This window comes from Wyeomyia smithii, chromosome 1 (assembly GCF_029784165.1).
Source record: "Wyeomyia smithii strain HCP4-BCI-WySm-NY-G18 chromosome 1, ASM2978416v1, whole genome shotgun sequence".
NCBI classification, from domain to species: Eukaryota; Metazoa; Arthropoda; class Insecta; order Diptera; family Culicidae; genus Wyeomyia; species Wyeomyia smithii.
Window position 1 is genome coordinate 74887316 of NC_073694.1, and position 26314 is coordinate 74913629.

At 35.4% G+C, this 26314-nt stretch overlaps 1 protein-coding gene across 5 annotated transcripts in view; it reads left to right on the plus strand.

Moving 5' to 3' along the window:
- The window catches only part of LOC129717964 (transcription factor kayak), a 53626-nt gene extending 28291 nt beyond the window's left edge, over positions 1-25335 (plus strand). Inside the window, exons 1-4 of one of the 5 annotated variants that reach the window (XM_055668279.1) lie at positions 22094-22410; positions 22845-23034; positions 23134-23984; positions 24100-25335. In XM_055668279.1, the coding sequence (XP_055524254.1) occupies positions 22981-23034; positions 23134-23984; positions 24100-24496 (1302 nt within the window). In that variant the 5' untranslated portion in view covers positions 22094-22410; positions 22845-22980 and the 3' untranslated portion in view covers positions 24497-25335. Of the gene's footprint in view, positions 1-15271; positions 15769-22093; positions 23035-23133; positions 23985-24099 lie in introns of those variants that run through there. The other 4 variants (XM_055668280.1, XM_055668277.1, XM_055668278.1 and 1 more) reach the window with 4 other exon arrangements.
- The last annotated feature ends 979 nt before the right edge of the window (positions 25336-26314 follow it).

Below are 26314 nucleotides of genomic sequence, written 5' to 3' on the forward strand. Positions count from 1 at the left end.
TATCTAGAAGAGCAGCTCCAGTGGAATAGCCTTCAGATTCATTAGTTCGAATCATATTTGTTACTCTAAGTAACTGATGAGTAGTGCCCATGGCGAAAATCAAACTGCTCATTTGCAAAATTGAGTTCTCAATAATATGTGTTATCATTCTATTGAGAATTATTCTTTCAAAAAGTTTGCTAATAGAGGAAAGTTAACTAATTGGTCGATAACTTGATGCCTCAGCTGGATTCTTTTCGGGTTTTAAAATGGGAGTGACTTTGGCATTTTTCCATTTCGTAGGAAAATGTGCTAGTGCAAAGCATCTGTTAAAAAATTTTACCAAGAAATTTAATGAGTTTTCGGGAAGTCTTTTGATGAGGATATAGAAAATCCCATCATCTTCTGGTGCTTTCATGTTTTTTGAATTTTTTGAGAACAGTTCGCACCTCATTCAAGTTTGTTTCCAATACCTCTTCAGAAAGAAATTCTTGGGTGGTGATCTGATAATACTTTTGGTTCACTTCATTTTCAATAGGACTTACTACGTTCAAATTGGAGTTATGAACACTCTTAAACTGCTGAGCAAGTTTTTTTTGAGTTTTTTTTTCATTCGTTAGAAAAATGCAATCACTATCTTTAAGGACTGGAATGGGCTTCGAAGGTTTCTTAAGAACCTTCGAAAGCTTCCAGAAAGGTTTTGAATAAGGTTTTAGTTGTTCAACTTCTCTCATGAAATTCTCATTTCGCAAAAGAGTGAATCTATGTTTAATTTCCTTTTGTAATTCTTGAAAAATAATTTTCAAAGCAGGATCACGAGATCTTTGGTATTGACGTCTCCGTATGTTCTTCAAACGTATAAGAAGTTGAAGTTCACTGTCAATAATTGGTGTATTAAATTTCACTCGAGCCTTAGGAACTGATAAATTCCGGGCATTGAGAACGATATCTATCCCAGTTAGTCTTGTGATAGATCTAGTGGGATTTAAAATAGTTTCATGGGAAATAGAAAATGTTATGGGAAGATGATCAGAATCAAAGTCAGCATGAGTAAATAAATCACTGCATGAATGCCTTTGATTTGTTAGTACCAAATCAATTGTAGATGGATTCCTAATAGAAGAATAACATGTAGGACCATTTGGAAATAAAACTGAATAAAATCCAGCCGAGCAATCATCAAACAATATTTTTTCCATTGGAATTGCTTTGAGCATTATTCCAAGATCGATGTTTCGCATTAAAATCACCGATGGTTAGAAATTAAGATCTATTTCTTGTGAGTTTTTGCAAATCTCCCTGGTAACTTTTTCGCTCACCATTGCATTGAAAAGGTAAATACACTGCGGCTATAAATAAAATGCCAATACTTGTTTCAATTTAAATTCCCAAACTCCCGATAACTTTGGTTTCAAGATGGGGTGAAACACGATGTTTTATTCGACGGTGCACGCAAAAGTTCAAGCTTTAATCATCCAATGTGTCCTTTCAATTCGCACAGAATTTGCTCTGACTTCGCACAACCAATGCGTGATACGCATAACGCAAAAGTTGTACAAGGAATACATTGACAGAGATCAAAATCAGAATATGTATCATATACACAAAAATCGTAATGTCTCGGTAAACTTCGGCTTCGAGCGAACGATCAGTTTCGAGGCGCTCAAAAAACCGTTCTTTACTTTCGCGAGCCGGTGCGTATCAACGGCTCGTGCATCCCTAAAAATCGTCAGCAACCGAAACAGTCAATGGCGAGCCTTGTTGACGCGGAAGTTATTGACGCTGGTGCCAGTAACGCATGTGAATGAAACCAGAGTCATAATTAAATGCAAAATGTTTTGGACTAATCTCATGTTTTTGTTTATTGTTAATGCTTGAATGATGTTTTCAAATGACCTGATTCATGAAAGTAAATCGATCAGACAATAATTTCTTCAATGGAGTACCCAGCTTATCAGTATTGATTGCTGGTTGCACTGTTTTAACGATGCCAACCTTCTGAACATCGGCTGATGCTTTATAAGTGTAGTGGTTTGCGTTGTACTGGTTCCAATTTTAATCAGTAAATGCGCTAATTTCGCTCATAAATGATCTGGTTACGCACACTCCAACTTTTGCGTGTGGATAACTATTGCAACTTCACCACCGGCAACATAAATTCTATCAAACCTATGAACCACATAATTTGGGTTCTTTTTTAGTTTAATATTTGGCTTTAAAAGCGTTTCAGTCACAACTGCAACATGCACATCGTGGACTGTTAAAAAATTGAAAAATTCATTCTCTTTCGCTTTTAAAGAGCGAGCATTCCACTTTAGAAAATTTACAGCATTATTTAAAATCATTGCTGAATTTCAATTTCATAACAATATTAGTTGTAAATTTTATACCTTCTTGAACAGCCTCGTACATCGAGTTACAGTTCAACAAAACGGACATTAGCTGCAGCATGGATTGTTGTAGGTATTCAATCTTCTCGAGAGATGGACTAGCTAACTCAATACTGGCTGACTTTTCAGCACCAAACACGAATAGTTTGTTACTGTTTAAATTTGAAATATTACCTAAAGGACACTGGCATATGAACAGCCTGGTGTTGCCTGAACAGGATTATTTGTCTGAAATTCGTTATCTGAATTTAAATTATTACCTACAGACACACCTGCTAATGAAAGTTCTGGTGATGCCTGAACAGTATGGAGAGTCTTTTGTATACCCACATTGACAACAGGTTGTTTAGAATTCCTACGTTGTCTAGAAGCAATAATTTTTGACCTTACAGGACAATTAAAGAAATTAGATTTGTGATTTCCCCCACAATTTACACATTTGAAACTATTAGTGGTCTCTTTCACGGGGCAGATATCTTTCGTGTGACTAGTGTCACCACAAATCATACATTTTGCAGCCATATGGCAGTTTCGAGTTCCATGACCATAGGCTTGACGATTCCGACATTGCGTAAGATTATGGATTCCTCCATGTCTCTTGAAATTTTCCCACTTTATTCGCAAGTTAAATAAAACACGTGCTTTTTCCAAACATTTCAAATTATGTACTTTGGTACGATCAAAATGTACCAAGTAATTTTCCTGGTGTATTCCAGTTTGATTGATTTTGGCGTTTGCCTTTCGTTTCATCAAAATTACTTGGTTGGGGGCAGAACCAAGTGATTCTGACAAACAATCTTTAACTTCATCAATAGTTTGATCATCTGAGAGACCTTTCAAAACAGCCTCAAACGGTCTCTCGTTTTTGGCATCAAAAGAATAAAATTTATACATCTTTTCAGTCAAAATAGGTGTTTATGGCCATCAAAAGATTCAGTCAAAATACGAATTTCGCCTTGGCGGCAAATTTGAAAATTAACTTTCACATCCGACAGAAATGATGAAAGTTCTGATCGAAATGCTTTGAAATTTGCTTCAAATACCACAATAGGTGGAACTTTAACCTTCTTCATAACGGTTTTATGCTCAGTATGAGAAGTTTGAAATTCTTGAACCCCAACGGAAGAAAGAATATCATACCTGTTAGTTGACATTTCAGTGTCAATTGGAGGAGATGCCTCACGTTTCCTTGAAGCCGCATCAAAGCGAGCTTTTTTACTTTTTCCAGGCATAACTGGAAAACTTCACTACACTTTCACTTCACTATAGAATTTAAGTAGAAATATCTCAAATCAAATTTACTCACTAAACACTCGTTAACGTTAAAAACAAATTTATTACTTTGCGTTTCAACAGGTAGTCTTTTAAAAAGATTGCCTGTTGAAAGCGAAAAACAAAATTTTAATATCTCTCGGTAGTCTAAGACTTAGCCTCTAGCTGTTGGTGAAATGCGACCGTACTGTAGGACAGTTCAAGTCGATGTGTTTGTGTTTTTGTTTTTAATTTATTTTGTTCTGCGATGTATATTTTTTTCTGAAAGGACAAAATTACTGTATACAACTCTGCCGAAAACATCATACCAGTCAAAGAAAAATTAAACTATTTTTTCCTCTTTTCTTCATGATCAGACGACCATCAATGTTCAGCTAATCTTTTGCAACCTTTATAAAAATAATTTTTTTATGAAATACGCGTTTCACTACAACTATATTTATTTCGAAAAGATAACATTATTACCTACAACTTGGCCGAAGACGTCACATCGATGAAAAAACCGATCTGGCTCTGAAAATATTAGTAATCATCAGTAGCGTTTTTACATAAACTCAAATTGATTCGAAAATAGAAACAAAAATGGCAATTAAAAAAAAAAATTGGGACATTTTCGATGTAATCGCCCCATACAGTTTTGAGTCTGACCTTATTTTGATTTTTGCCTTTCTCTTAGAAAGGTATAGCAATCACTTGCAAAACCGAAAGTATAAAAGTACTCCAAACTGCCGAATGGCATATATCACTCGACTCAGCTCGACGAGCTGAGCATTTTCTGTATGTGTGTGTGTGTACGTGCAGATTTTTATTCTCACTCACTTTTCTCAGAGATGGCTGGACCGATTTTCATGGAATTAATTGCAAATGAAAGGTCTTGTTGCCCCATAAGACCCTATTGAATTTTATTGTAATCAGATTTTTAGTTTAGAGGTTATGTTTAAAAATGTGAAAATCATGAAACATCAATATCTCAGAAACTACACAACCGATTTGAACAAAATTGGTCTCAAAAGAACGGGCTACCTAGAAAACCCTTAAGTTTTGAATTTCATAAAGATTTAACTTGTGGCTCAAAAGTTATGAAAAGAAACGTGTTCTGAAGGCTGTTTAATCTCACTCATGTTTCTCAGAGATGGTTGTACCGATTTTCATAAAATCAGTGTCAAATGGAAGGTCTAATTGCCCCATAAGACCCTATTGAATTTTATTGTAATCGGATTTTTAGTTTAGAGGTTATGTTTAAAAATGTGAAAATCATGAAACATCAATATCTCAGAAACTACACAACCGATTTGAACAAAATTGGTCTCAAAAGAACGGGCTACCTAGAAAACCCTTAAGTTTTGAATTTCATAAAGATTTAACTTGTGGCTCAAAAGTTATGAAAAGAAACGTGTTCTGAAGGCTGTTTAATCTCACTCATGTTTCTCAGAGATGGTTGTACCGATTTTCATAAAATCAGTGTCAAATGGAAGGTCTAATTGCCCCATAAGACCCTATTGATTTGTTTTGCAATCGGACTATTACTGTGCCTGTTATGTTTAAAAACTTGAAATCCAGCTATGCAAAGGAACATATTTCGAAGACTACTTGGACTCATTCACTTTTCTCAGAGATGGCCGACCCGATTTCCACAAAATTAGTGTCAAATGAATGGTCTAGCTGCCTCAGAAGACCCTATTGAATTTCACTGTAATCGAACTGTAACTTCATTTGTAATGTGCCGACTTGTGAAAATCACGAAACTTCATTATCTCAGAAACTACACAACCGATTTGATTATTAATATCAGATGAGCGGGCTTGTTAAGGGTTAACTGATGAATTATGATTGAACACGTGGTTTCAAAGTTTGGCTGCCTTACACGTTCCCATTTCATTTGATTATAATCGAACTTAAGCAACCGTTGTGTATTAAATTGTTAATAGAACAACGAAAGTCTATTATCTCAAAGATTACATGACTTATTTGAACATAACTGTCATACGAACGAGTCATCTCTCAAACTTACAAATAACAAACTTCATAACAATTTGATATGTGGCTCAAAAGTTATGGAAAGAAGAGAAATTCAAAGACTATTTGAAACTATACCTGCTTTGATCGATTTATGTGGCCTCAACATAATTTAAATGTGGTGTCGTACTATTTGAACGTTCCAAGTTCATCGATTCCTTGCGGTTTGTTTGAAGTCTGCAAATGCACGACGAATCGGCCATAGGATATGATCAAAGTCAAATAACAAATCGTTTGAAATGATTGGTTTTATCGAAATGACAACAACCTCGTCTTTTGGCTTCTGTACATCGCCTTAATTCTGAATATATTCATATTGGGTGGTATTCTGTCATTATCAGCAGACATTCTGGCATCAATCTGACACCGGAAATACCCATATTGGGAGGTATTTTTGGTTGTTTTCCAGAAACTAAAAGTGGTCGTCTTCAAATTCAAAATAGTGTCCAGGGTCAATGTTTGGTTTCTATGCATCATCACGTTTACGGAAATATTCATATTGAGTATTATTCGGTCATTTCCGACTGTTGCCTATAAGTTGCCATTTAGCAATTCAAAATGGTGCCTGAGGTCAATTGTTAGCTCCTTGCATCATTCTGGTTCCAGAGATACTCATATTGGATAGTATTTGTTTATTTTAGGCTGTTTTTCACAAACCGGTAGTCGCCATCTTGGATTTCAAAATGGTATTTAGGATACTGGTTGAAGAAAAACTCATATTGGGTGATATTTGGTCACTTTGGACTGTTTTTCAGAAGCCGAAAGTCGTCATTCTGGACTTTAAAATTGCCTGTGAAATCAATTTCTGTCATCTGGGCGTAATTCCGAAGGGTATTTGGTCATTTCCGGCTGTTTGCCAGACACCGGAAGTCACCATCTTAAAATTCAAGATTGTGTCTGTGATCAATTTTTAGCTTCTGTGCATCTTTCTGGTTCCAGAAATACTAATATTTAATGGGAATCGTCCATTTCAGGCTGTTTTCCAGAAACCGGAAGTTGCCATCTTACAATTCAAAATGTTGTCTGAAGTCGATTTGTGGCTCCAGTGCATCATTACGGTTCCGGAAATACCCATATTAGGTGGTATTTGGTCATTTGCCGCTGTTTTTCCGACACCGGAAGTCGCCATTTTGGATTTCATAATGGCATTTGGAGACAATTTCTGGATTTTAAACGGCATACTGGTAAAAGAAAAACTCATATTGGGTGGTATTTGGTCATTTTCTGCTGTTTTCAGAAACCGGTAACTGTGTATTATTCTAGATCCGGATATTATTATATTGGGTGGAAATCGGCCATTTTCGGCTGTTTTCCAGAAACCGGAAGTTGCCATCTTACAATCCAAAATGTTGTCTGAGGTCGATTATGGAACATATTTGTTACCACTAAAAACATTCACCTGCCAATATGGTTTCATTTAGTTGATTAGTTCGTGAGATGTGCAGAAATTTGTGAAGAAACATGTACTTCCAGAAGAGGGAGGGGCGTCAAACCATTAAGGACATATTTGTTACCTCTAAAAACATTCACATACTAAATTTGGTTGTATTTTCTTGATTGGTTCTTGAGCTGTGCGAAATTTGTGTTTCATTTTCATGGGATCCCTCCCTTATAGAAGAGGGAGTCGGGTTTCAAACCATTATGTACATATTTGTTACCACTAAAAACATTTACCTGCCAAATTTTGTTCCATTTGGTTGATTAGTTCTCGAGATGTGCACAAGTTTGTGTTTCATCCAACTATTATAGACATATTAGTTACCCCTTAAAACATCCACATGCCAAATTCGGTTTCATTTGCTTGGTTTGTTCTTGAGTTGTGCAGAAATTTATGTTTCATTTGTATGGGACCCCTCCCTTCCAGAAGAGGGAGAGGTCTCAAACTATCATAGGAACCTCTACCGGCACCAAAAACCCCTACATACAAATTTTCACGTCGATCGGTTCGGTAGTTTTCGGGCCTATATGGATCAGACAGACAGACAGACTTGACTGCATTTTTATATGTAAAGATTACAACATCAATATTTTAGAACCTAAAGTGTGAATATACATTTATTGGATTGAAGCGTTCATGTAAATCTATTTTTACAAATAAAAAATTGAATGAGAAATGCTGGGTCTGACCGCTAGGTGGATTAATTTAGGTTTTTTTATTGATTTAGTGTTACGAATTTTTCAAACAATAAATTAATTCCTTCTGGAAAATGCCCTTGTGAAATGGAAGCCTGATATAAGAAATATGCAACTCTTTGTTGCAGGAAATATATCAACAGAGATCAATCCTCATCAAAGACAGTCGCGTCAAATAATGTTTTATTTTCAATAAACTGAGAAATGTTTTTTTATCCCTTTGATTTGTCGCGTGATAAATACGATTGAAAATGAAATCTTTATAAGGTCGCTGTTCCAAGCTACCGCTGTGGTGAGAAAATATGGAATTAATTATTTTTCCAATGACAAGACGTGCGATCACAATCAATTACTGCTGCAAGGGATTACTCCCATTGGTTGAAGAATAATGTGCATTCTTTAGAATTGAATGCATTTTTTCCTGTTACTCACATGTTCATGATCAAGAAAAAAAATTAAGAATTCTCCTCGTCCCCGATTACATACTTGTATTGTTTAATAAAAATGCGTTGCAATAGTGTTAGACATCAATGCGTCGCAACGCAATTGTGCAGGGTCGTCCATGGAATAAAAATATCTTCTTTATTAAAAAATCGTTCAGTTTCTCGTTGCGCGTTAGTAGCTTTCGAATCATAATTGTCCGATAAACAGCATGCCAGTTTAGGACTCGATATTAGGTTCTATGATGCCGACTGTCATACCCCTGTATATGCCCTAACGTTAATCTACTCAGAGTTATTTAATTTTTATGATTCTTGAATACTTTTCTTTCAAGGGACTTTAACACTAGATGTATACTATTTAGATATATCAACAAAATCAACAAAAAGAGAATTAATCCACCTAGTGGTGAAACGTTTTAAGCTACTGCGAACTTCTAAACTCGGTATCAATTGAGGTTAAGTTGAATTATATACTCTTATTCAATTTAATACATTATGCAACTGTAATTTCTTGGACACGTTGGCTTCTGTTGCTCAATCTAACTTTTTAAATAGGTACTCAATATTCACGAAAATTGCCAGAAAATTTGGAATAAGCACGATTATTTTTTTTTCTTTTGAGTTCGTTGAAATTTTCTATAATGCTCAGAAATGCTGTTAGTGTCAGTAGGATCGTAGCGCTAGCCCCGCAATTGGGTCCTTAAGCTATACCAGTTTTCATGTATCATTTGGAAAAGATGCGTTTTCTAACAAAACGTAATTTTTGAAAAATGTTTATCGTTTTCCTTCGGTTTTTAAATAATTTTAAATATCTTAAATAACAATTCGCCCATGTACGGTATATGGGCGAACTGTCATTGAAGAACTTTCGAACAATTTTTTATTATCATTTATTTAAAAATCGAAGGACAACGTTAAAAACATTTTTTAAAAAGCACGTTTTACTTAGAAAATTACACTCTTTCAGCTGATAGGTAAAAATCAGAAAACCAAGAAAAACTTTAGGACCCAGTTGTCCTGTACACTAAACAGTTGGCTGCGAAGTTTGTGTATAATAAACAGAACGTCGAAGTCCGAATCGAAATGTAGCACCAAGGCTTTGCTTTGCTTTGCATGAAATTTTATCTTGGGTTCAATTCTCATTGATGACATTATTCTGCAAACACTGAAAATAGAATTATGTAAAATTTCATTTTCATATTCAATATGAATATGTTGTTGCCCTTTAATGCGTGTAGTTAAATTTTTGCATTCCTCAACTCATCAATTGCTCAGAGTTTCGAATATTATACGAACTAACAAATGTGAAGGTTATTTCACTGAAGCTGCTCTATTAGGCATAGAAAAAGCATTCGACAAGGTTTGGCCTAAAGGTTTGATTGCAAAATTGCTGATTTCTATTTCCTAATTGTTATAATGAAGTTTTAAAAAAAAATCAACTAATCGAACCAGAATTCCTAATCTTGTTGATATCTTGTCAGAACAGGTGTGTCTCAAAATATCGATATGATAACACTGATCAATAGAAGGGAAAAAAATTGCCCTAGAGCTCAAACTGAAAAAAAAACGCCCCTATACGATTCGAAAGTGCCTAAAGTCTCAGAGACTTCAAGGAAGTTTTCCCGTTAGTAAACTAACCCAGCGAGCATTCATTCTGCGACCTTTTGACGCACTTCTGCATTTCCTAAGGGCACCAAAATTCACAGGATTGTTTAAGAAGCTACTTGATACTTTAGGGCAACTTATTTGAACTGTAGGGTAACTTTTCTCACTTTCGTAGACCATTCTATTTTCAAATTCATAAAACTGGATGTGTTTTTTTGTTCAAGTTTCAAGTTACCAAGAGGGGAGCTATTTCAATTACTGGTGGGAATTTTAGCAGGAACCAGCTTAGAATTCTTATTCTTTTTAGATTTGTGATTTAAGTATGAGAACCTATGATAGTCGTAAACTAAATCAGTTTAAAATGAACTTGAATAGTCAGGAAAAAATTTTTTGAAACATCAGAGAAAATCAGTCGCCATTTTTATAATATTCAATATAAAACAATTTTATGACCAACCTAAAACAATAAAACTGTAAAGCTGGAATTAAATCACGGGAGCCATATGGTAACTGTAAAAAATATTTGCAGAACAAATTTCTTGACTATCAAATAAAACCAAAATCTAATCAGACTTCAATCTAAGCTAAGATAAAATAAAAATATAACAAGAATAAATTGCTGTAAGGAATGATTCTTCAATTCATACTTTCTTTTAGAAGAAACTGTCGACCACAATAAAATTTAACAGTAAACTGTTAGCTTATACAGGTCGAACTCGATTATCCGGAGACTCGATTATTCGGAATTCGTTTATCCGGAATTTTAGACTCGATTATCCGGAATTTTTTTTTCGGTGTTCATTGTTAATTTTTATTCCGAAATTTTACCTTTAACATCCCTTCTGGTATATTTGTCTGGTTATTTATGTCACTTCCGGCATGTTTGGAATATGTTCAATTAGGTGAAAATAATCAAAGTCCAATTTATTTATTTTTTGCTTTTCAAGATTTCAGCCCTTTTTACCTCAGAAATAATTTCTCTGATGTTCAGGATAATCGAGTCCGACCTGTTATACCTTTTGATTGAATTCCGTGGGATTGCAACAGCTTTCATTTGTGCATGCAGTAGACTGGAGTGGCTGTCAGACTGCATACGTTTTGCAGGTTGAATTAACTCAGCTTTGAGTCTTTTTCGAAAGTATTCAGCAGACACGTTGAAACATTTTTACGCGGATTTCGGTCGTTACGCTGATACCAGGATTACGGAATTTTACGTGGGTTACTAAAGTGTATGAAACGCTTCTTTGCAAACGAAACAGTTTGCTATTTTTAACGTAAATCTTACAACAGAGTAAAACAGAGTTTATGTTCAATTTGTGTAACTTTGAAAAAGTAAAAATATAAATTGATCTTAAGATAAATTAATTTAATCCATTTCCAAGGTTCATCATATAACAAGTATCGCATGAGGAATTCACAAAATAAAGTAATTTTATCTGTGTTGCCCAATGCATTTGGCGGCTTATTTTGAATCAGATGGACGATCATGAAGCTACGAGAAATTTATAATATATTTGTAAGATTCCAAAAATTACAAAAATTAATTTACCGTAGTGAGCTTGTAAGGACCAATTATAGCATTTGAATTCATATTTGATTCCAGTTTGATAGAACTAGGAGTCAATACAAAATCTACAACACGACTCCCATTTTTAAGTTTGAATTGATGTCTGAAAATGTGAGTAGCAAAATGCCTTCGGAAAAATTTTAAAAAATATGGGTAAAATCTTATGGTAAAATTACACTATTATTGAATGTTTTTCAGAATAAAACCAATGAGGAATTGGAATATTCCTTCTTCAACCATTTCTAGACTTCATATTCTTTTAAGTGGGTAATTTTTCATATCAAATTTATTTTAAATTATTGAGTTTCATTAGGATTCAAATAAAATACCATGTGCACACATTTAATTTTGCATGGGCAAGACATGTGCAGGTACTTACAATGTCGAGCATGATCTACCCAAAACTGACATGACAAAACACGTAGCCCCCAACCATCAACCAGAGATGTTTTTACTGCCACGCGAAAAAATTCAAAGAAGAACGCAAATAATGTGGGGCGCAGAGTTGCCAATAATTTTTTTCATTAAACTAGAAGAATGCTGAAGAAAAAACTGGAAAAAACTGGATTCCAAATAAATTTACAAAATACCGACAAAATTGTGAGAGAGCTTCTTTGTGATGGTTATTGAATCCATTACATTCAAATACAGCGGGCATACATTTTGTATGCTTATATTTTGTTAAACATATAGACTGAAAAATCTCATTTACAGGAGCAAAATTTGAAATTGCGCACCCAGTTGATAGCAAAAACAGAAAATAAAGCTTTTTTTATTTACTTTAACTTTTAACAAAAGAACTGATGCAACGTTTTCCTACGTTACAAGTGTGAAGTGTAAATTTCAGTTATCTCTGAGTTTGCTATCTCTTGATATCTGATTATTCGAACAATTTTCAAATTGCAAAAGTAATTTGAAGAATGCCGTCTGAATATAACGTTTTTGAAATAGATTTTTATATAACATTAACCTATCATTGCAATTAATTTCTTTTTCTGCATGATCTGATGAAGCCTTTTTGTTAGATTCTAGAATAAAACTGAACTTTATATCTCAACCATGCAATACAACACCTAGTTTGGCTTTGTTTCGTACGAGAAGATACGATACTGAAAATGCTGTTAAGAGTTAAGAGTGACTTATCAATCCACAAAATTTACGTTCGAAAAATATTTCAAAAAACCAATCGGAGGTTGAGTGTCCAAAAAATCTGGATAAAACTGGCAGATATACAGAAAAACTGGAAGATTTTGAGATTAAACTGTTTGACTGGATCACTTGAAAAAAACTGGAAGAATCCAGTTTAAACTGGAACATTGGCAACTCTGGTGGGACGAACGAAAACTAAAGAGTTGAGAGAAAACGTAGACAAACACGGTGCTCAAAAACTCAAAGTCACGTCATGAGCGAAATCGCTCGATGTATGACATCATCTCCGATAAATATTTCAGTCGTTTCCGGTTTTAGCTTTGCAAATCAGCCGCTAAAATGAAAACGTTTGAGCCGGACCGAAGAGAGAAAAAGCAACTCTGAGGACCGGTTTCTGTTTACAGTAACACAATTATGTACGTGTAACGATAGCAATTCTAAGAAAAAGTATTAGTCGACCGCGGCGCAGTTTTGTGAATGGTGCAATGCAACCCTTAAGCGTAAAACCCAAGCTTCGATGTTTGTGCTGCCTGTGGTTTGGTGCGCACGAGTTTTGCGTACATTTTCATTAGCTTGTGTATTGCCTAGTGTTGCTGAACCATTCACAGCTCCGATCCGATGTCTATAGTTTGATATAGCTTTCGATGGCAATGACGCTGCGCTGTAATTTCTGTGTCGTCAGGATGTAGCTGGCGATAGGTTCGACGTGCGTGTTTCGGAACAATGCAGGTTTCCCGGTAATTCATATACTCGTTGACCTACACTAACGATATTGCTAGTATTAGTTCAAACCTTTAAAAGTAGTTGGTCAGCTGTACGCATTTAGCTAAATTGGCTAATGCTATGGAAGGTAGTTCATACAAAGCTGTTTTGGTTTAGTTTAGCCTTGTCTTGGTGGTTACTACCTGGTGTATAAACATTAAACAGTGAGTATGTTTATAAATCATGTGGTCAAAATACCAAACTGTGGTCTAATGTGGTCGAGTACAAAAAATTATTTCTTCTGGAGTTTACTTAAAAAAAGAAATGCTCCTGAAGCATGTTGGTGCGGTTTCAGTGACAATTTTATTGAAAGCATATTACAATGAAACATCAAACCAGAAATGTATTCCCAGTAGTAGCTTACAAAAGTTTTCCAAATTAAATTGTAAATTATCTATAAACAAGTTAAGTACATTGTATGGGTATGACCGCAAGAGGGAAATAGTATGCTGTGTATAGCTTTTATTGATTTTTTCTTATTCCCAGGCGTCAACTGGTGCCAAAAGTCTGACTACGTTATGTAGTTGATATGTAGTGTGACACTATGTGTAATCTACTGCACTAATGCCAGATCGATAACATTGAGAACATAGCGGGCCTTAACTGGTGCTATAATGAGTTATTATTAATTAATGGTCAGTGGAATAGAAACCTACATCTTTTTCCTTGAAATATGTTATCGTGTGTAAAGCATAGCACATTGACAAAATAAATTCACAATAAACTCACATTACGTTTTGTCCTTATCAGTAAAGTGGAGCTGCGAATAATAAACACAAAGCTTGCATCATAAAATCAGTACACACACATATTAGCAAAACTTCCAGGAATACAGCGATCTATTGAAAAGATAGATAAATGACACTGGTCAACACAGGTGTGACCCTTAAGCTCAAACTAGAATAAGTTTCTCGTAACATAACGTTTAAGCGACGAACCTGGTGAGCAATTACTATGCGAACTCTCACATAAGTTGACGCACTTTGGGAAATGGCTAAGGGCACCAAAATTCACATGGAATGGTTAAAAGCTAGGACAGCTATTTCGAGCTTTTTAGCGCCGCACTTTTTTTTGTTTTTGTCAACCAGTGTAATTCAACACATTCGATGGAGTATACTGATATTATACTGATGTGATGATTTGCTTTCAGTATCTTATCACTGGAAAAATTCCTTTTTTCGAACCATCATGAAACCGTTGGATGTATTTTCACGCCTTATTAAATTCAATGAAAATTTTGCAGTTAAACAACGTTGATGGTATGGTGATGGTAAAATACTTTGATATTATATAGTTAATTTCAAACAAGCAAATTTAACCCTTCTGAAACATTTTTTTTTCATGAACAATATAATTTTACGAGATTCCCAGTGGTGAATGTGTCGCTCTGCAGAGAAATTTGTGTTGTGTTTATTGATAAATAGATAAAATTACATTAAAACCGTCCAGTTAAGGTAATATTAATACTACATATTGTATTTACTCCTATCGGGCGGCATTCACCTTCTAGACTCTGACTAGACGCCCGAGGTGAACTGGGGTGGTAACAAACAAAAACAGACTGCTCAAGTATATCACCAATATAGCTGATCATCTCATAGCCGATTCGTGGAAATCAAGCGTGAACGAAAAGAGGCTGATTTTTCTCTTGCTTTGGGTTGGAAAAGGAAAGGGTAATGGGTGGGGTAGGAAACGGAACAGAGCTGAAATAGTCTGGGAATCCCCAGCTGCGGTACGAGTTGCCACTGTCCCCAACGTTATTGCGATAGTTTGAAAATGGGTCTTCTCCGTTGGGAGAATAGCGTAAACGCGAGAGCTGTTGCTCACTATCACCAATGCGCTCTATATCCACTGCATATACGAGAACATGAGAGAGCGTAATATGCTAGAGACAAAAACAGGCAAGCACAACCATGGACCGATATAAAACCAAAGCAATGATGACGCATACCTTCAGTTAAACTTGAAATCGCATTCGAGCTAGTACGAGAAGGTTAAAACGTATCAACACAACCGCAGATCATTTAACTTGAGGTTTAACTGGATAAGTGTTCATATTGTATATCGTGTTTTTACGAATCGACGTTCACTTAATGTGCGTTTCTAAGACGTTTGTTCTGACGGCCTTCTAGACGAATCGGTTTAGCTGTGTCATTGTTGTGTTTCAGTAAAAGAATCGTTGTGACCTTATTAGGAACTTGTTTTCGGTGATTTGTTAATTACACTGTTTTCTACTACCTACCACCAGAAGGAACGATCATTCGTGTTTCATACAGTTCACAGAAACAAAATAGTGCGAACAGGAAAAATTGATTACCTACGGGAAAAGAAAGAGGAGGAGGAAGCCGCTCAAATGACGAGGGACGATAATGTGTTGTTGAATGATGTCTACTTTGGGTCATATAATATGAGCCAACAACCGCTGACGCCTTTGACCCCGATTAGTAAAATTGTAAGTGTACTTAATAGTGCCGATGTGTTTTAATATCCAGTTGATAATGTTCTTGAGCACGTACAATTGGCCTACTCGGGTAAATTTCACAGCCGGTTTGTGTTGCACTACCGGACTTTGTACGAGCGCACGGATATGCGACTCTTTGTCGAAGACTGACGTCGACTGGCTGTGAATGTATATTTGCATGTGTGCAATGGAATATAAAACATGACATCAGCGCTATTGTTGAAAATTATTGAACTTAACAAGTCACAAGAGCGCGATAATATGCACGACTGAGTACTAGTCGACAGCGCCCGACCACACCATTTTTGTGTTCCATGTCTGCCACTACTAAAACGCCCCCGATCCAAGTGCGCATCGCCGATTTGCGATTGCAGTATTTTTTTTAATCTATGACTTGGGTTGGTATTGTTTGCGCCGGAACAGGCACTGATAAGATAAAAAAGCAACTGCGCAACCAGCACGTTGCTTTGCGTGCCTTTGTTCGTCATGACATAGGATAATACATGGATACTGTTTTCGGAAATTTCCAGAAGGCTGTTTCATAAATCTACATTTAGGATTTTTAAACAGCTGAATATTCGAACTAATTTATGATGCAACACGCTCACCTACTGGCCAATATATTTCTCTGAATAAGGCAGAAGCCTAGATTCCGGTTCTCGATTAATCGAGAGTATGTTCAGTAAATTGCTTTTCGCTAGTGTGCGTTGAATGAAGTGTGCAATTCCAGATATAGTCACCACTGTGGAATGACACCCAGAGCATAACTGTTACGTTCTAAAAATTAACATAATATCCTATTCATAATTCAGTTATTTTTTTCAGAATTCTTGTTACAGTCAAAAAAATAATAAAATAAATTTGTTCAGCAAAAAACTATTGTTAAGCAAAAATGCTCCAAGTAGCTGACTTTGTCCTGATATGGTGAAGCTTTCTCTGTAATAGGGTATGACTTGTACGTATCATTGTTGTGGTTTGTACATAGGAATTTCGATGAATAAAGGAAAACGTTAATTTACAAGCTTCTTTGTCTGGCGCCTTTGGTGTAGACTGCTGGTAGGATATCACAAGGTCGACAAAGTTGTCGAGATCGTTTATATTGTGGATGTCGGTTGCTTTCCTCTCGCGATGAAGCAGGTGATAAAATTGCGTGATTGTCAAAAACATTACTTACAGTGTAATTACTTTATACATTTATGGCCGTTTTTGAAGATTTTACAACAAATTCTTCACATTGTTGGAAGAAAGACAAAAGAATTGTACTGAGTCGATGCTTTCTTGTGTTTTTTCAAGTAACAAGCTTGGAAAAATATGCGCTCTACAGCTCGAACTCAAACTCGAATATTTTTCGCAAATATCAGTTCAACACTTAAAACCGAGCATTTTGTCGGTAAAAGATTGTGCTTGGTTCCCTTTCGCTCAAACATCCAACTTGTGTTTCATGATATTCTCAAGAAAGTCACATTCAGTGTTACTACACATTGGAAACGGAGGATTTTTCCAATAACTTCATCAATTTTTCCCATTTTTGGAAAAAAAAAATTAAAAGTCTGCCATTTCCTGGAAATCTTGTAAGGCCCCTACTTAGAAGTATAACAGTTGAAAAAATTTCCAGAACAAGATAAACTAACTTCAGGTTGAATCTAGACGCTAAACGTTTTTTTCTGTGACATAATAAATATATACTATATATACTTATAAATTTCAAAAGTCGGTTTCGTTTTTACTTTAACTATGAAAAAAAAACCCTAGAAAATCTCTTGCTTTAACCATTCAGGAAGTATTCCTTTTTAAATCGATTCTATGTACACGAAACTCACGAACATTTTATCGATATCTAAACTTATAGATATTGTTTTTAATTTATTATAGAAATTAAAATAGATTTTTGAAATATCGTGTAATTATGTGCTCACAAAGGCAATATATTTTTGAGAGTTTGTCAATTTCCATCATTTGAAATTCATTCAAAAATTCGGTTGTTTCTTTTAATTTCATATTATATGAAATGCTTTTTACTTTTATCACGGTCACAAAAAATCACCGTGACTTTGTCGAAACCGTTTGATGTTGATTCTTTGTGTTCGATTCAATTGAAATTTATGACATATTGAGTAAAACAAATACAAACGAATAAACAAAAAAAATAGTTCATAATATTTATCTCCATAACCTTTTTGTGAACTTTTTCATGGCAATTATACATGCAATATCAATATGATTTGTACTGCCCATTCTTCAACATAGTTAGAAGAGTCTAATGCTTGTTTATGTGAAATTGCGGAACCGCGAGATTTGATAATTTTGAAGTCGACGTCCCATGAGCACCTTACTGTCGAGCTATTTGAGCTATTAATCGATCTTCTTTCTAACGTATTTAACGATTCATTTCTGACACAAATAAATTGTAACAGATATGACACTTGATTGCCCTACCCAAAAAATTGATCAAATAAATTGAGTTCATAAATCTATGTATACACATGGAGGGACACAAGGCACAAGTGAAAATTATATTCGAGCGATGGTTTTATCGAAAATTTGCTCAAAGTCTATGATATTAACACTATTCAGTATTGTGGGTACATTCTTATGATACAATACGCCGTAGCGTGTCTTTGTTTGAGCTCGGTTCAGTCGAATGCCTAATTGCTGGAACCTTCAGAAATACCGTGATACCGGCTGTTTTTGTATAATAACATTACTCGTTTCGGTAGATATCTGAGTTCAACCCAATCCGTTGAATAGTTCCGCTAATAGTAGCATTGGCATTTCAGTGTGACACTCATATTAATTGCAACGGTATAGGCTTTTATCTATCATTCGCTTCAAACCACTTAAAGTAAACCATTGTTTCATGTGGGCGCTGGTAAAAAAATTAGCGAGTTACTGCTAAAAGGAACACGTGTTCAACTTTCGATCTGTTACCAGTACAAACGCGTAATAGGTATGCCAAACAAACAACACAGGAACAGAACAGCGCCATAATTTTATGCCGTCAAATCCTAGTTGGATAATATGTCCAAATGGATGAGATGGCTTTCGATTTACGCAATGGATTTAATTTAATGAGTTTTTGACTCTGTCTCTTATATCGGTTGTATGAACCAAAATATTTGATTTCTTTGATATACAAGCTTTACAAAAATATATGATTCTAAAAATGTGTCAAGAACTACATTAGCAGTAGAAGTGGAATTTGGCGAACTACAGCCTTATCACTCGTTGAGGAAGTAATAATATTCACGGTGAGGTCAAGATCGTTATGACCTATAGAAAATGACATATAATGTACAGTGTTTCGCACGATAAAAAGGTATCACGAGTAAGACAATCAATTTGTTTGTTTCATCAAATAGAGCACAGACGTGATTTACTATGTTATACAAGATTTTTTTTTTTGCATTTTCTACTGATGCCTAACCGAAACGCAAAACAGTTTTCTTTAGTTCAAATCGGTTAAATCTACACTTGAATTTACACTACAGTTACGTTGCCTTCACTTTCGTAATTTTACTGCGTAACTCATATCACTGTTAAACTCATTTTGTGCGCTAATTTACATTACCTTATTTCATCAGAAATAGGCCTGGACATAATCGTGAGAGTAAAATGCATTTTTAGTGACCGGGAATTTCACAATAAGCGCCAGCACTACCGATTTCTTTCTAAGCCTGAAGAGCTAGTTATTCTCGTTTTGACTATCTTACAAGAAACCAACCAATGTTTATTTGGTTGATGAGAGCTTATCTTCCACTTTGTCGTCAATTTGATATTCATTATATTCCTATATATAGAGAAAAAATGTGTAGATACTTGTGTTAATATAAGTACAACATGGCAGGAAACAGATTCTAATTTATTGTCGCATTTCTTCACTGTGTGAATTTTCATTACCGTTTAATGCCAGCAACGTTCTCAACTGGTGAGCCAGTGAAGGCATATTTTCTCATTAATTGATTGTTCGAACAATTGATCAGATGAGTTTCAGAGAAAGTCAATAGAATATAATAACGAAATACTTAGTTTACACAATTTCTGGTAATTCCAGGTAGAGGTTTACCTTTTTTTCTTGGAAATTATACGATGAAAAATCAGCTTCTACAGCTAGCTAAAAATAAAGACGTATGCGCTGTTGATGGATTTGTTTACTTGATATCCGCATGCTCAGTCAAGCTAGAAGCCTAGGTCGAATAGACCATTCGTCTCTGCTCAACGGTGTGAAGCGTATTCAGTTCTACTCGTTTCCGCTATCTAACTATCAAGGTTATAATAAATCAAGGCCGATGACTAGTTGAGTGACCCCTCTACTATGTAGAGGATAAATCTGGAACTTGTGTGCAATTGAGTGGCAACGGATATTCAGTTTTTTTCAATCCTGTAAAAAACTCATGTTTCCGCTTTCATTCTTAGTTAAATTGAAAGTTAACCCAAAACAAATGGTGTAAACGTGAATAACTTAGATCGAATTTTGTGTGGAACAGTTGTTTGTACAAACTAATTTAAAAACATTTCGAAAATTTCTATGTAAATTTTCTATTTAACTTTTCAGAAGGAGGATATGAATCCTTTGAACCATTATGTTCTTGATTACATAACAGTTTAACTAGGAGAAAAACTGCAACAGAGAAGTCTAGAACTTCTGTTGACATTAAGATACAAAGTCTGATATCCTTGGGTGCTACATTTTACAGACATCTACACAGACTTCGTGGCCAACTGTTAAGCGTACCTGATCAGTTAAAAATATCAGGATTATAACAAATCTTGATATTTTGTTACGAACTTTTTGTTCCAACTTGTGTTCTGAAATTTGTCTCGTTAATAGTTAAAATATCAAAATTCCCATCAAAATTACTTAGTGATTATTACAAACCATAACAAGTTTCGTAAGGTTTTCGGCAGAAAAATATCAGGATTAGTTAGAATGTACAATATTTTGTTAATTGAATAACAAATTTTGTCATAAATATGCTTTAAAAAACACTCAAGTGTATGATAACAGTTATCATTCTGGCAGATCAAGAATATTACAGGCTTTGTTATTTCTATCAAGTTCTGTTATATTTGTGTTAACCGTTTGTTATGATCGTTTGATCGGGTACCTGTACAAGTGTACAGGACAAGTACGGGGTTAGCGCTACGTCCAGAGAATCATTTTATATACTTATTGTATTTTGATTGTATACTCCCAATGTGCCCCTTGAATATTAGATTCCTGTAAACCAATAGGATCTGGAAATACTGTCAACAAATTTAAGAGCACACCCGGTTAGACGTTAATAAACTTAACTCTACTCTAAGATGTTTCCATATGGCGTAACAAACTGTATAATTAGAAACTTCGTTAATTCGGAATTTGCATTCTAGCCAAAATTGTGATTGAAGAACTAAAATAAATATATGCCCTTCAACTTATTACATATCGCATCGCGAACGTTTATGGTAATTATCAAGGAATAAAACCGTCAGAGGAATAGCGTCACTGTCGACGCTCTTATCTGGGTGCTGTGTAATTAACGTCAGAAACGTCCGGTTCGAGGCGAACGTAGTAGTTATCAACGTTCAGTGGCATTTATCGCGTTGAAACCTTGCTTATCAAAACGAATTTCTTTGAAAGTAAATGAATCACACCGACCAAATCTAACGTTTAGAGAAAGTTACTGAAATAACTGAGCTTATAAAACGCCGTAAAATACAATTCGACACTTTGTTTGACTAGTTAGGAGATTGGGCATTTTTCGATTGATTGGGGGTATCGGACTACTTCGGTAGCAGTTTTTTTCGAAGATTTTGAATTAAGCTGTTGACTTTATGCTATGTTAACTTATCAAGAGTGAAGAATTTGTTATCAAAAAAATATATTTAAACTCTTGTCTTGTTAACCTCATGCACAATTGGTTCGAACTGTATTGCAAATCCAAGATCGATCTATTCTCTTATTGTTCCTAATTACTATTAGGTTCGACATTTGTACAACTTTTTAAATGTAATCAAAGTTAATTTTTGTTTTCAGTGATCCAGCGCCTGTGAGAATTAAAATATTTTTATGAAATATTTTGAAAAAAATTTTTATCAAATATTTAAAAAAACATTCCACAAATAATTTTAACAGCAACGCCAGCATGAGTTTAATGAACGCAATAAAAGTTTTCCCTGTGAAGAAAAATCAAATTTACACTACTTATCAATTCAACTGAACACTGTTGCATCTATTTTTAGCCACAGTATGTGTAATTGTGTTTGTAACTTGAAGCTCACTAAGGGAGAAAGAAAAATGAACCTGCCCGAGCGAAAATTTCGCCTTTTCTGCAAATTTTCCGGAGATCGCAGTTACGAAAACGACAGCCAACGTGCCGCGCGCCGTGCTTGAACGAAGTTCTTTCTCTGCAATCATTTCAGGGAAAGATTTCTTTACTTTGAGTTCCTAATTTCAAATACCGAACGAACGAATTACTGGATAGCAGATTTATTGTGAGACACATCATAGAAAGCTGAATTCATTTTCGCGCCGTCATTCGACAATGCAGCAAATGCAAAATATATGAAAATCTCTCCACCACGTCTAGTATTTAACAAACGAAACAAGTCGATTCAGCTTTACTTTTGCATGTACCCGAAGATAGAAAAAACGTACGAAATAACTTCGAGTGACGTAATCTTGAAAATATTGAATATCGTCAGTAAAAAATGAGCAAGAACCCCCACGATCTGTTAGAATAGACCGAGTGATCATTTACATTTACTACCACATTTTAAAAGTGTGAGCGCAAATAACCAGCGGATACCGGAAGGTTCAACCAAAAGTGATTTTGTTCATAAAAATCTGCAAAGCTCCAAGTGAAATTTTGTTTATCAGACATTTTGTAACAAATCATATCACTTGGATCGCGCTTAAAAGAAAAAAGATAAAGCTTTCATGTGAATATGGATATGTAGCAATCTAATGCTTCGAACTAAAATTTGAATTTAGTGTGGAGCAACAAATGTCAATGAGTTTATTTTTCATTGAGTCGAATACTATTTAAAAATAATTTTGATACACAATTTCATTTGTGCATATACAGCTGGTTGTTTTCGATTTCAATGTTCTAGACTTTTACATAAGAATCGATAGTGCAACATAGAATTATCTGTGCAAGCTACGACAAAATCTTTGTTTAATATTTAGAAAAATAAAACGACCACGAAAAGTTTTTCGCAATGGACGCCTGTGAAATAGCCAGCTTCCTAGCGAAGGAACTGTTTATGAACCAGGTACAATTGTGGAATTATAATTAAGCCTTCATTCAATTCAAATTTCAATTTTCATTCCATTCTCACTATAAATTCATTTTTTTCCTGTTTTTTTTTCAGTTTGCTTCCTTCGACGGCATACACAGTGGAGTTCCTACAAAAACGACACCAACGCTTACACCGACCACGCTCAAAACTATTGAGCAAACATTTATGGAACTAACCAACGATACATCCAACAACATTCCCTGTCAAGCCGGATTCGTTCCGCCGCCGTTTCAGTTTGAGGACCATAGTCAGGACCAGGAGAACAGCCGCGAATCTATGAGTTCGGGCAGCAACAGCTCATGGCAAGTTACTCCCCCACCCATAATCTCAGAAGATATGGACTCCAAAGATTCTAGTACTTCACGGGAACCAGCATCCGAGTCGAGGTTGGTGCTATCGCGCGGAGGTGGGATGCAGGTTGTTAACGTCACGGCCCAACAAAACAATGCAACAGCGAAGCTGCTCAACACGTCTAATGCGAACGCTAATGCTTCACTCACGAGCGCCCCCACTCGTAACAATTCCCGTCGCATGGGTGGAAGACGTCCGACCAAAGCTTCAAATCTCACCCCGGAAGAAGAAGAGAAACGCCGTATCCGTCGTGAGAGGAATAAAATGGCGGCTGCTCGTTGCCGTCGTCGACGGGAAGATCACACCAACGAACTGGTTGACGAAACAGACCAACTAGAGAAAAGGAAACAAGCTCTGCAAGACGAAATTAAGCAGCTTCAGCAAGAAAAAGAAGATTTAGAATTTTTGCTCGAATCACATAGAGAGCATTGTCGCTTCCAGGGTCGTCGCAGTTCGCTGGAAAAGAAACCCATCGAACTACCGTCACAGCATGTTGCTGCCGATCATAAGGTTGTACTTCCAATGAAGATAAAGATAGAACCGGAAGAATTTGAGCAACCACCTGCCAAGAAGTGAGTATCAAATTCGTTGACTTAAAATTTTCGCTTGAGTAAATCTTTTTATTCTCACAAAACAATTCTTTGAAAACGGATTCGGAACTCAACTGACCCTTTAAAACATTTCCAGGTTGATCCTTTCTAACGTTATAACTGATAGTTTGGATACACCGACGCCGACCAATATCGCACCAGTGCTGACCAGTGTGAACCTTCCAAAGACGATGCAACATCCCTTCAGTGGTCTCAATACGCCTGTTTTCAGCAGCGGCCGTCCGACTAGACCGGCCAGCTTGGACGTGAAAGCGACTACTCCCTTCCCGTTGCTGAACGTTCGAAGTATCGCAATGGAAACTGGTGTTGGTGTCTCTACACCTTCCAATGGGCTCTTTAACTTCGACAGTTTAATGGACGGCGGTACCGGTTTGACGCCCATCGCAGCACCAATCTCCCTCCAATCGAATCGCGGTCCGCTGGATTTAATTACGCCTAGTACTAGTGAACCATCGAAATTGTGCAGCCTATGAATGAACTTTCATCAAACGAAAAGAAATCTAATTGGTCAAGAATGAATGAACGTGTTATCAGTAATGGCGTTGTGATTTTAATCTTAAAAGATAAAATTATTGTGCGAAATATGAGTTATAGAAACGAATGCTTGAAATGATGAAACAGTCGCCACTTAGTGATCGAACTATACGTGTTAGTTCTGTTATTTTTTTATTGCGAATCATAGTTTGATAACTAAGATTATATTTATAAAATTAAACCCAGCGCAAAAAGATGTTAAATAATCATTAGTAAAAGCTTAAATTTTACAACAGTTGCTTTTCCCTATGATCACTTGCCTTGGATTTAAAACAATCTCTTCGCTGTTGGCTATTGATGAATGCTACAAAAGCTCAATTCGATGGACACAGTAGTCAATTCCCCCCTACAAAAATAAAAAATGTTGAAGACCAAATATAATGAATCAAATGAAGGCTCAAACAGAAACTTGGATAAGTATTTTTTAATTAGTTTGCAAAAAGCCATGTGAAGGCTTCGCATCCCTCCATCTTTAGGAAACTTAGATTAGGTCCTGTATCAGAATAAGAACTGTTGTGATAAATTGAACGTTCGAAAAAGGAAAAGAAACGCAAATAATCTAAATGACAAGAACATTGATATTTACAATTTATTCACGTAATTTTGGTTTTATCCCTATGAGTACCAGAATAGTTTCTGCAATAGTATCGAGAATAAACAATATTATGCAAGAATTAATGGACTTAACCGATAAATTAATTATTTAATTAAGATTACATAGAGAAGCCATAATTTTTTAAAATACCAATGGAAACCAAAAAAAAATGTTGATAACAAATCTGGTTTTTCACTTTACCGGACTGAAAAGAAAAAAAGTAGGAGGGTGGTATTCAAGACACGACTGCATGACGTTGGACTACGGTATTCTCATATTCCATTAAAACAAATAATAGAGAGAATTGCAACTCTAGTATTTGCTGCAATTTTATCTAACAGTGCATTTCTGGATGCTGAGACGTTAAAACGTTATAAATAATAATATATACTAAAAGAATGGATATTTTTTATTTAATCGCTGTCATTTCATACATATTCGAATCAACCCTTTGTTTGCTGCACTACCAAGACAATCATTTCATTGAGCGAATTGGTAAAATTTTCCTATCTAAGCAAAAAGCAAACTTTACGAAACTATCTGAAATTGGAGCCCAGAACGATTCAACCGAAAATTTTAAATTTGAAAATTGTTTGACATTTAATCGATAAAACTCATGCTAGGTTAGTTCCAGCCCAGCATATAACTTCATGTATTTGAAAAAAAAAACGTTTGGCTCAATAACTCAATATAGCAAGAGCTCAATCACACGTTTTTCGGTAGTTGTTATCAAGGTTTGGCGAGTGACAGGAAAATATCTTAACTTCTTCAGTTGTGATTTAGAGCATTTCTAATTGTTTTGTTATTTTTCACGATAGCGACAAGTTTGTTTCTTTCTCTGTGTGCGAGAAACAAAATCAAAACCGCGCACCGAGAAACAAAAACGAAAATTTAATGAATGCTCATTGAGAAAACTTGCAACTCTTTTTACCAATAACTTATGATACTCAAAAGAACCCGTTTTGATCTAAATCAAATTTCTAGTAAATAAGTGTTGATCATTCATAGGTAGTAATTTTTCCTCGATGAATAAAGACTGGCTGAAGAAGTTAAAATCGCTGCTGTAAAATCAAATTCACAACTGTGTTCGTTAAGACGTTTTAATATTTTCAATGACAATAATAATCTTCGATAAACTCCCGCTATAGTTATTCACACACAT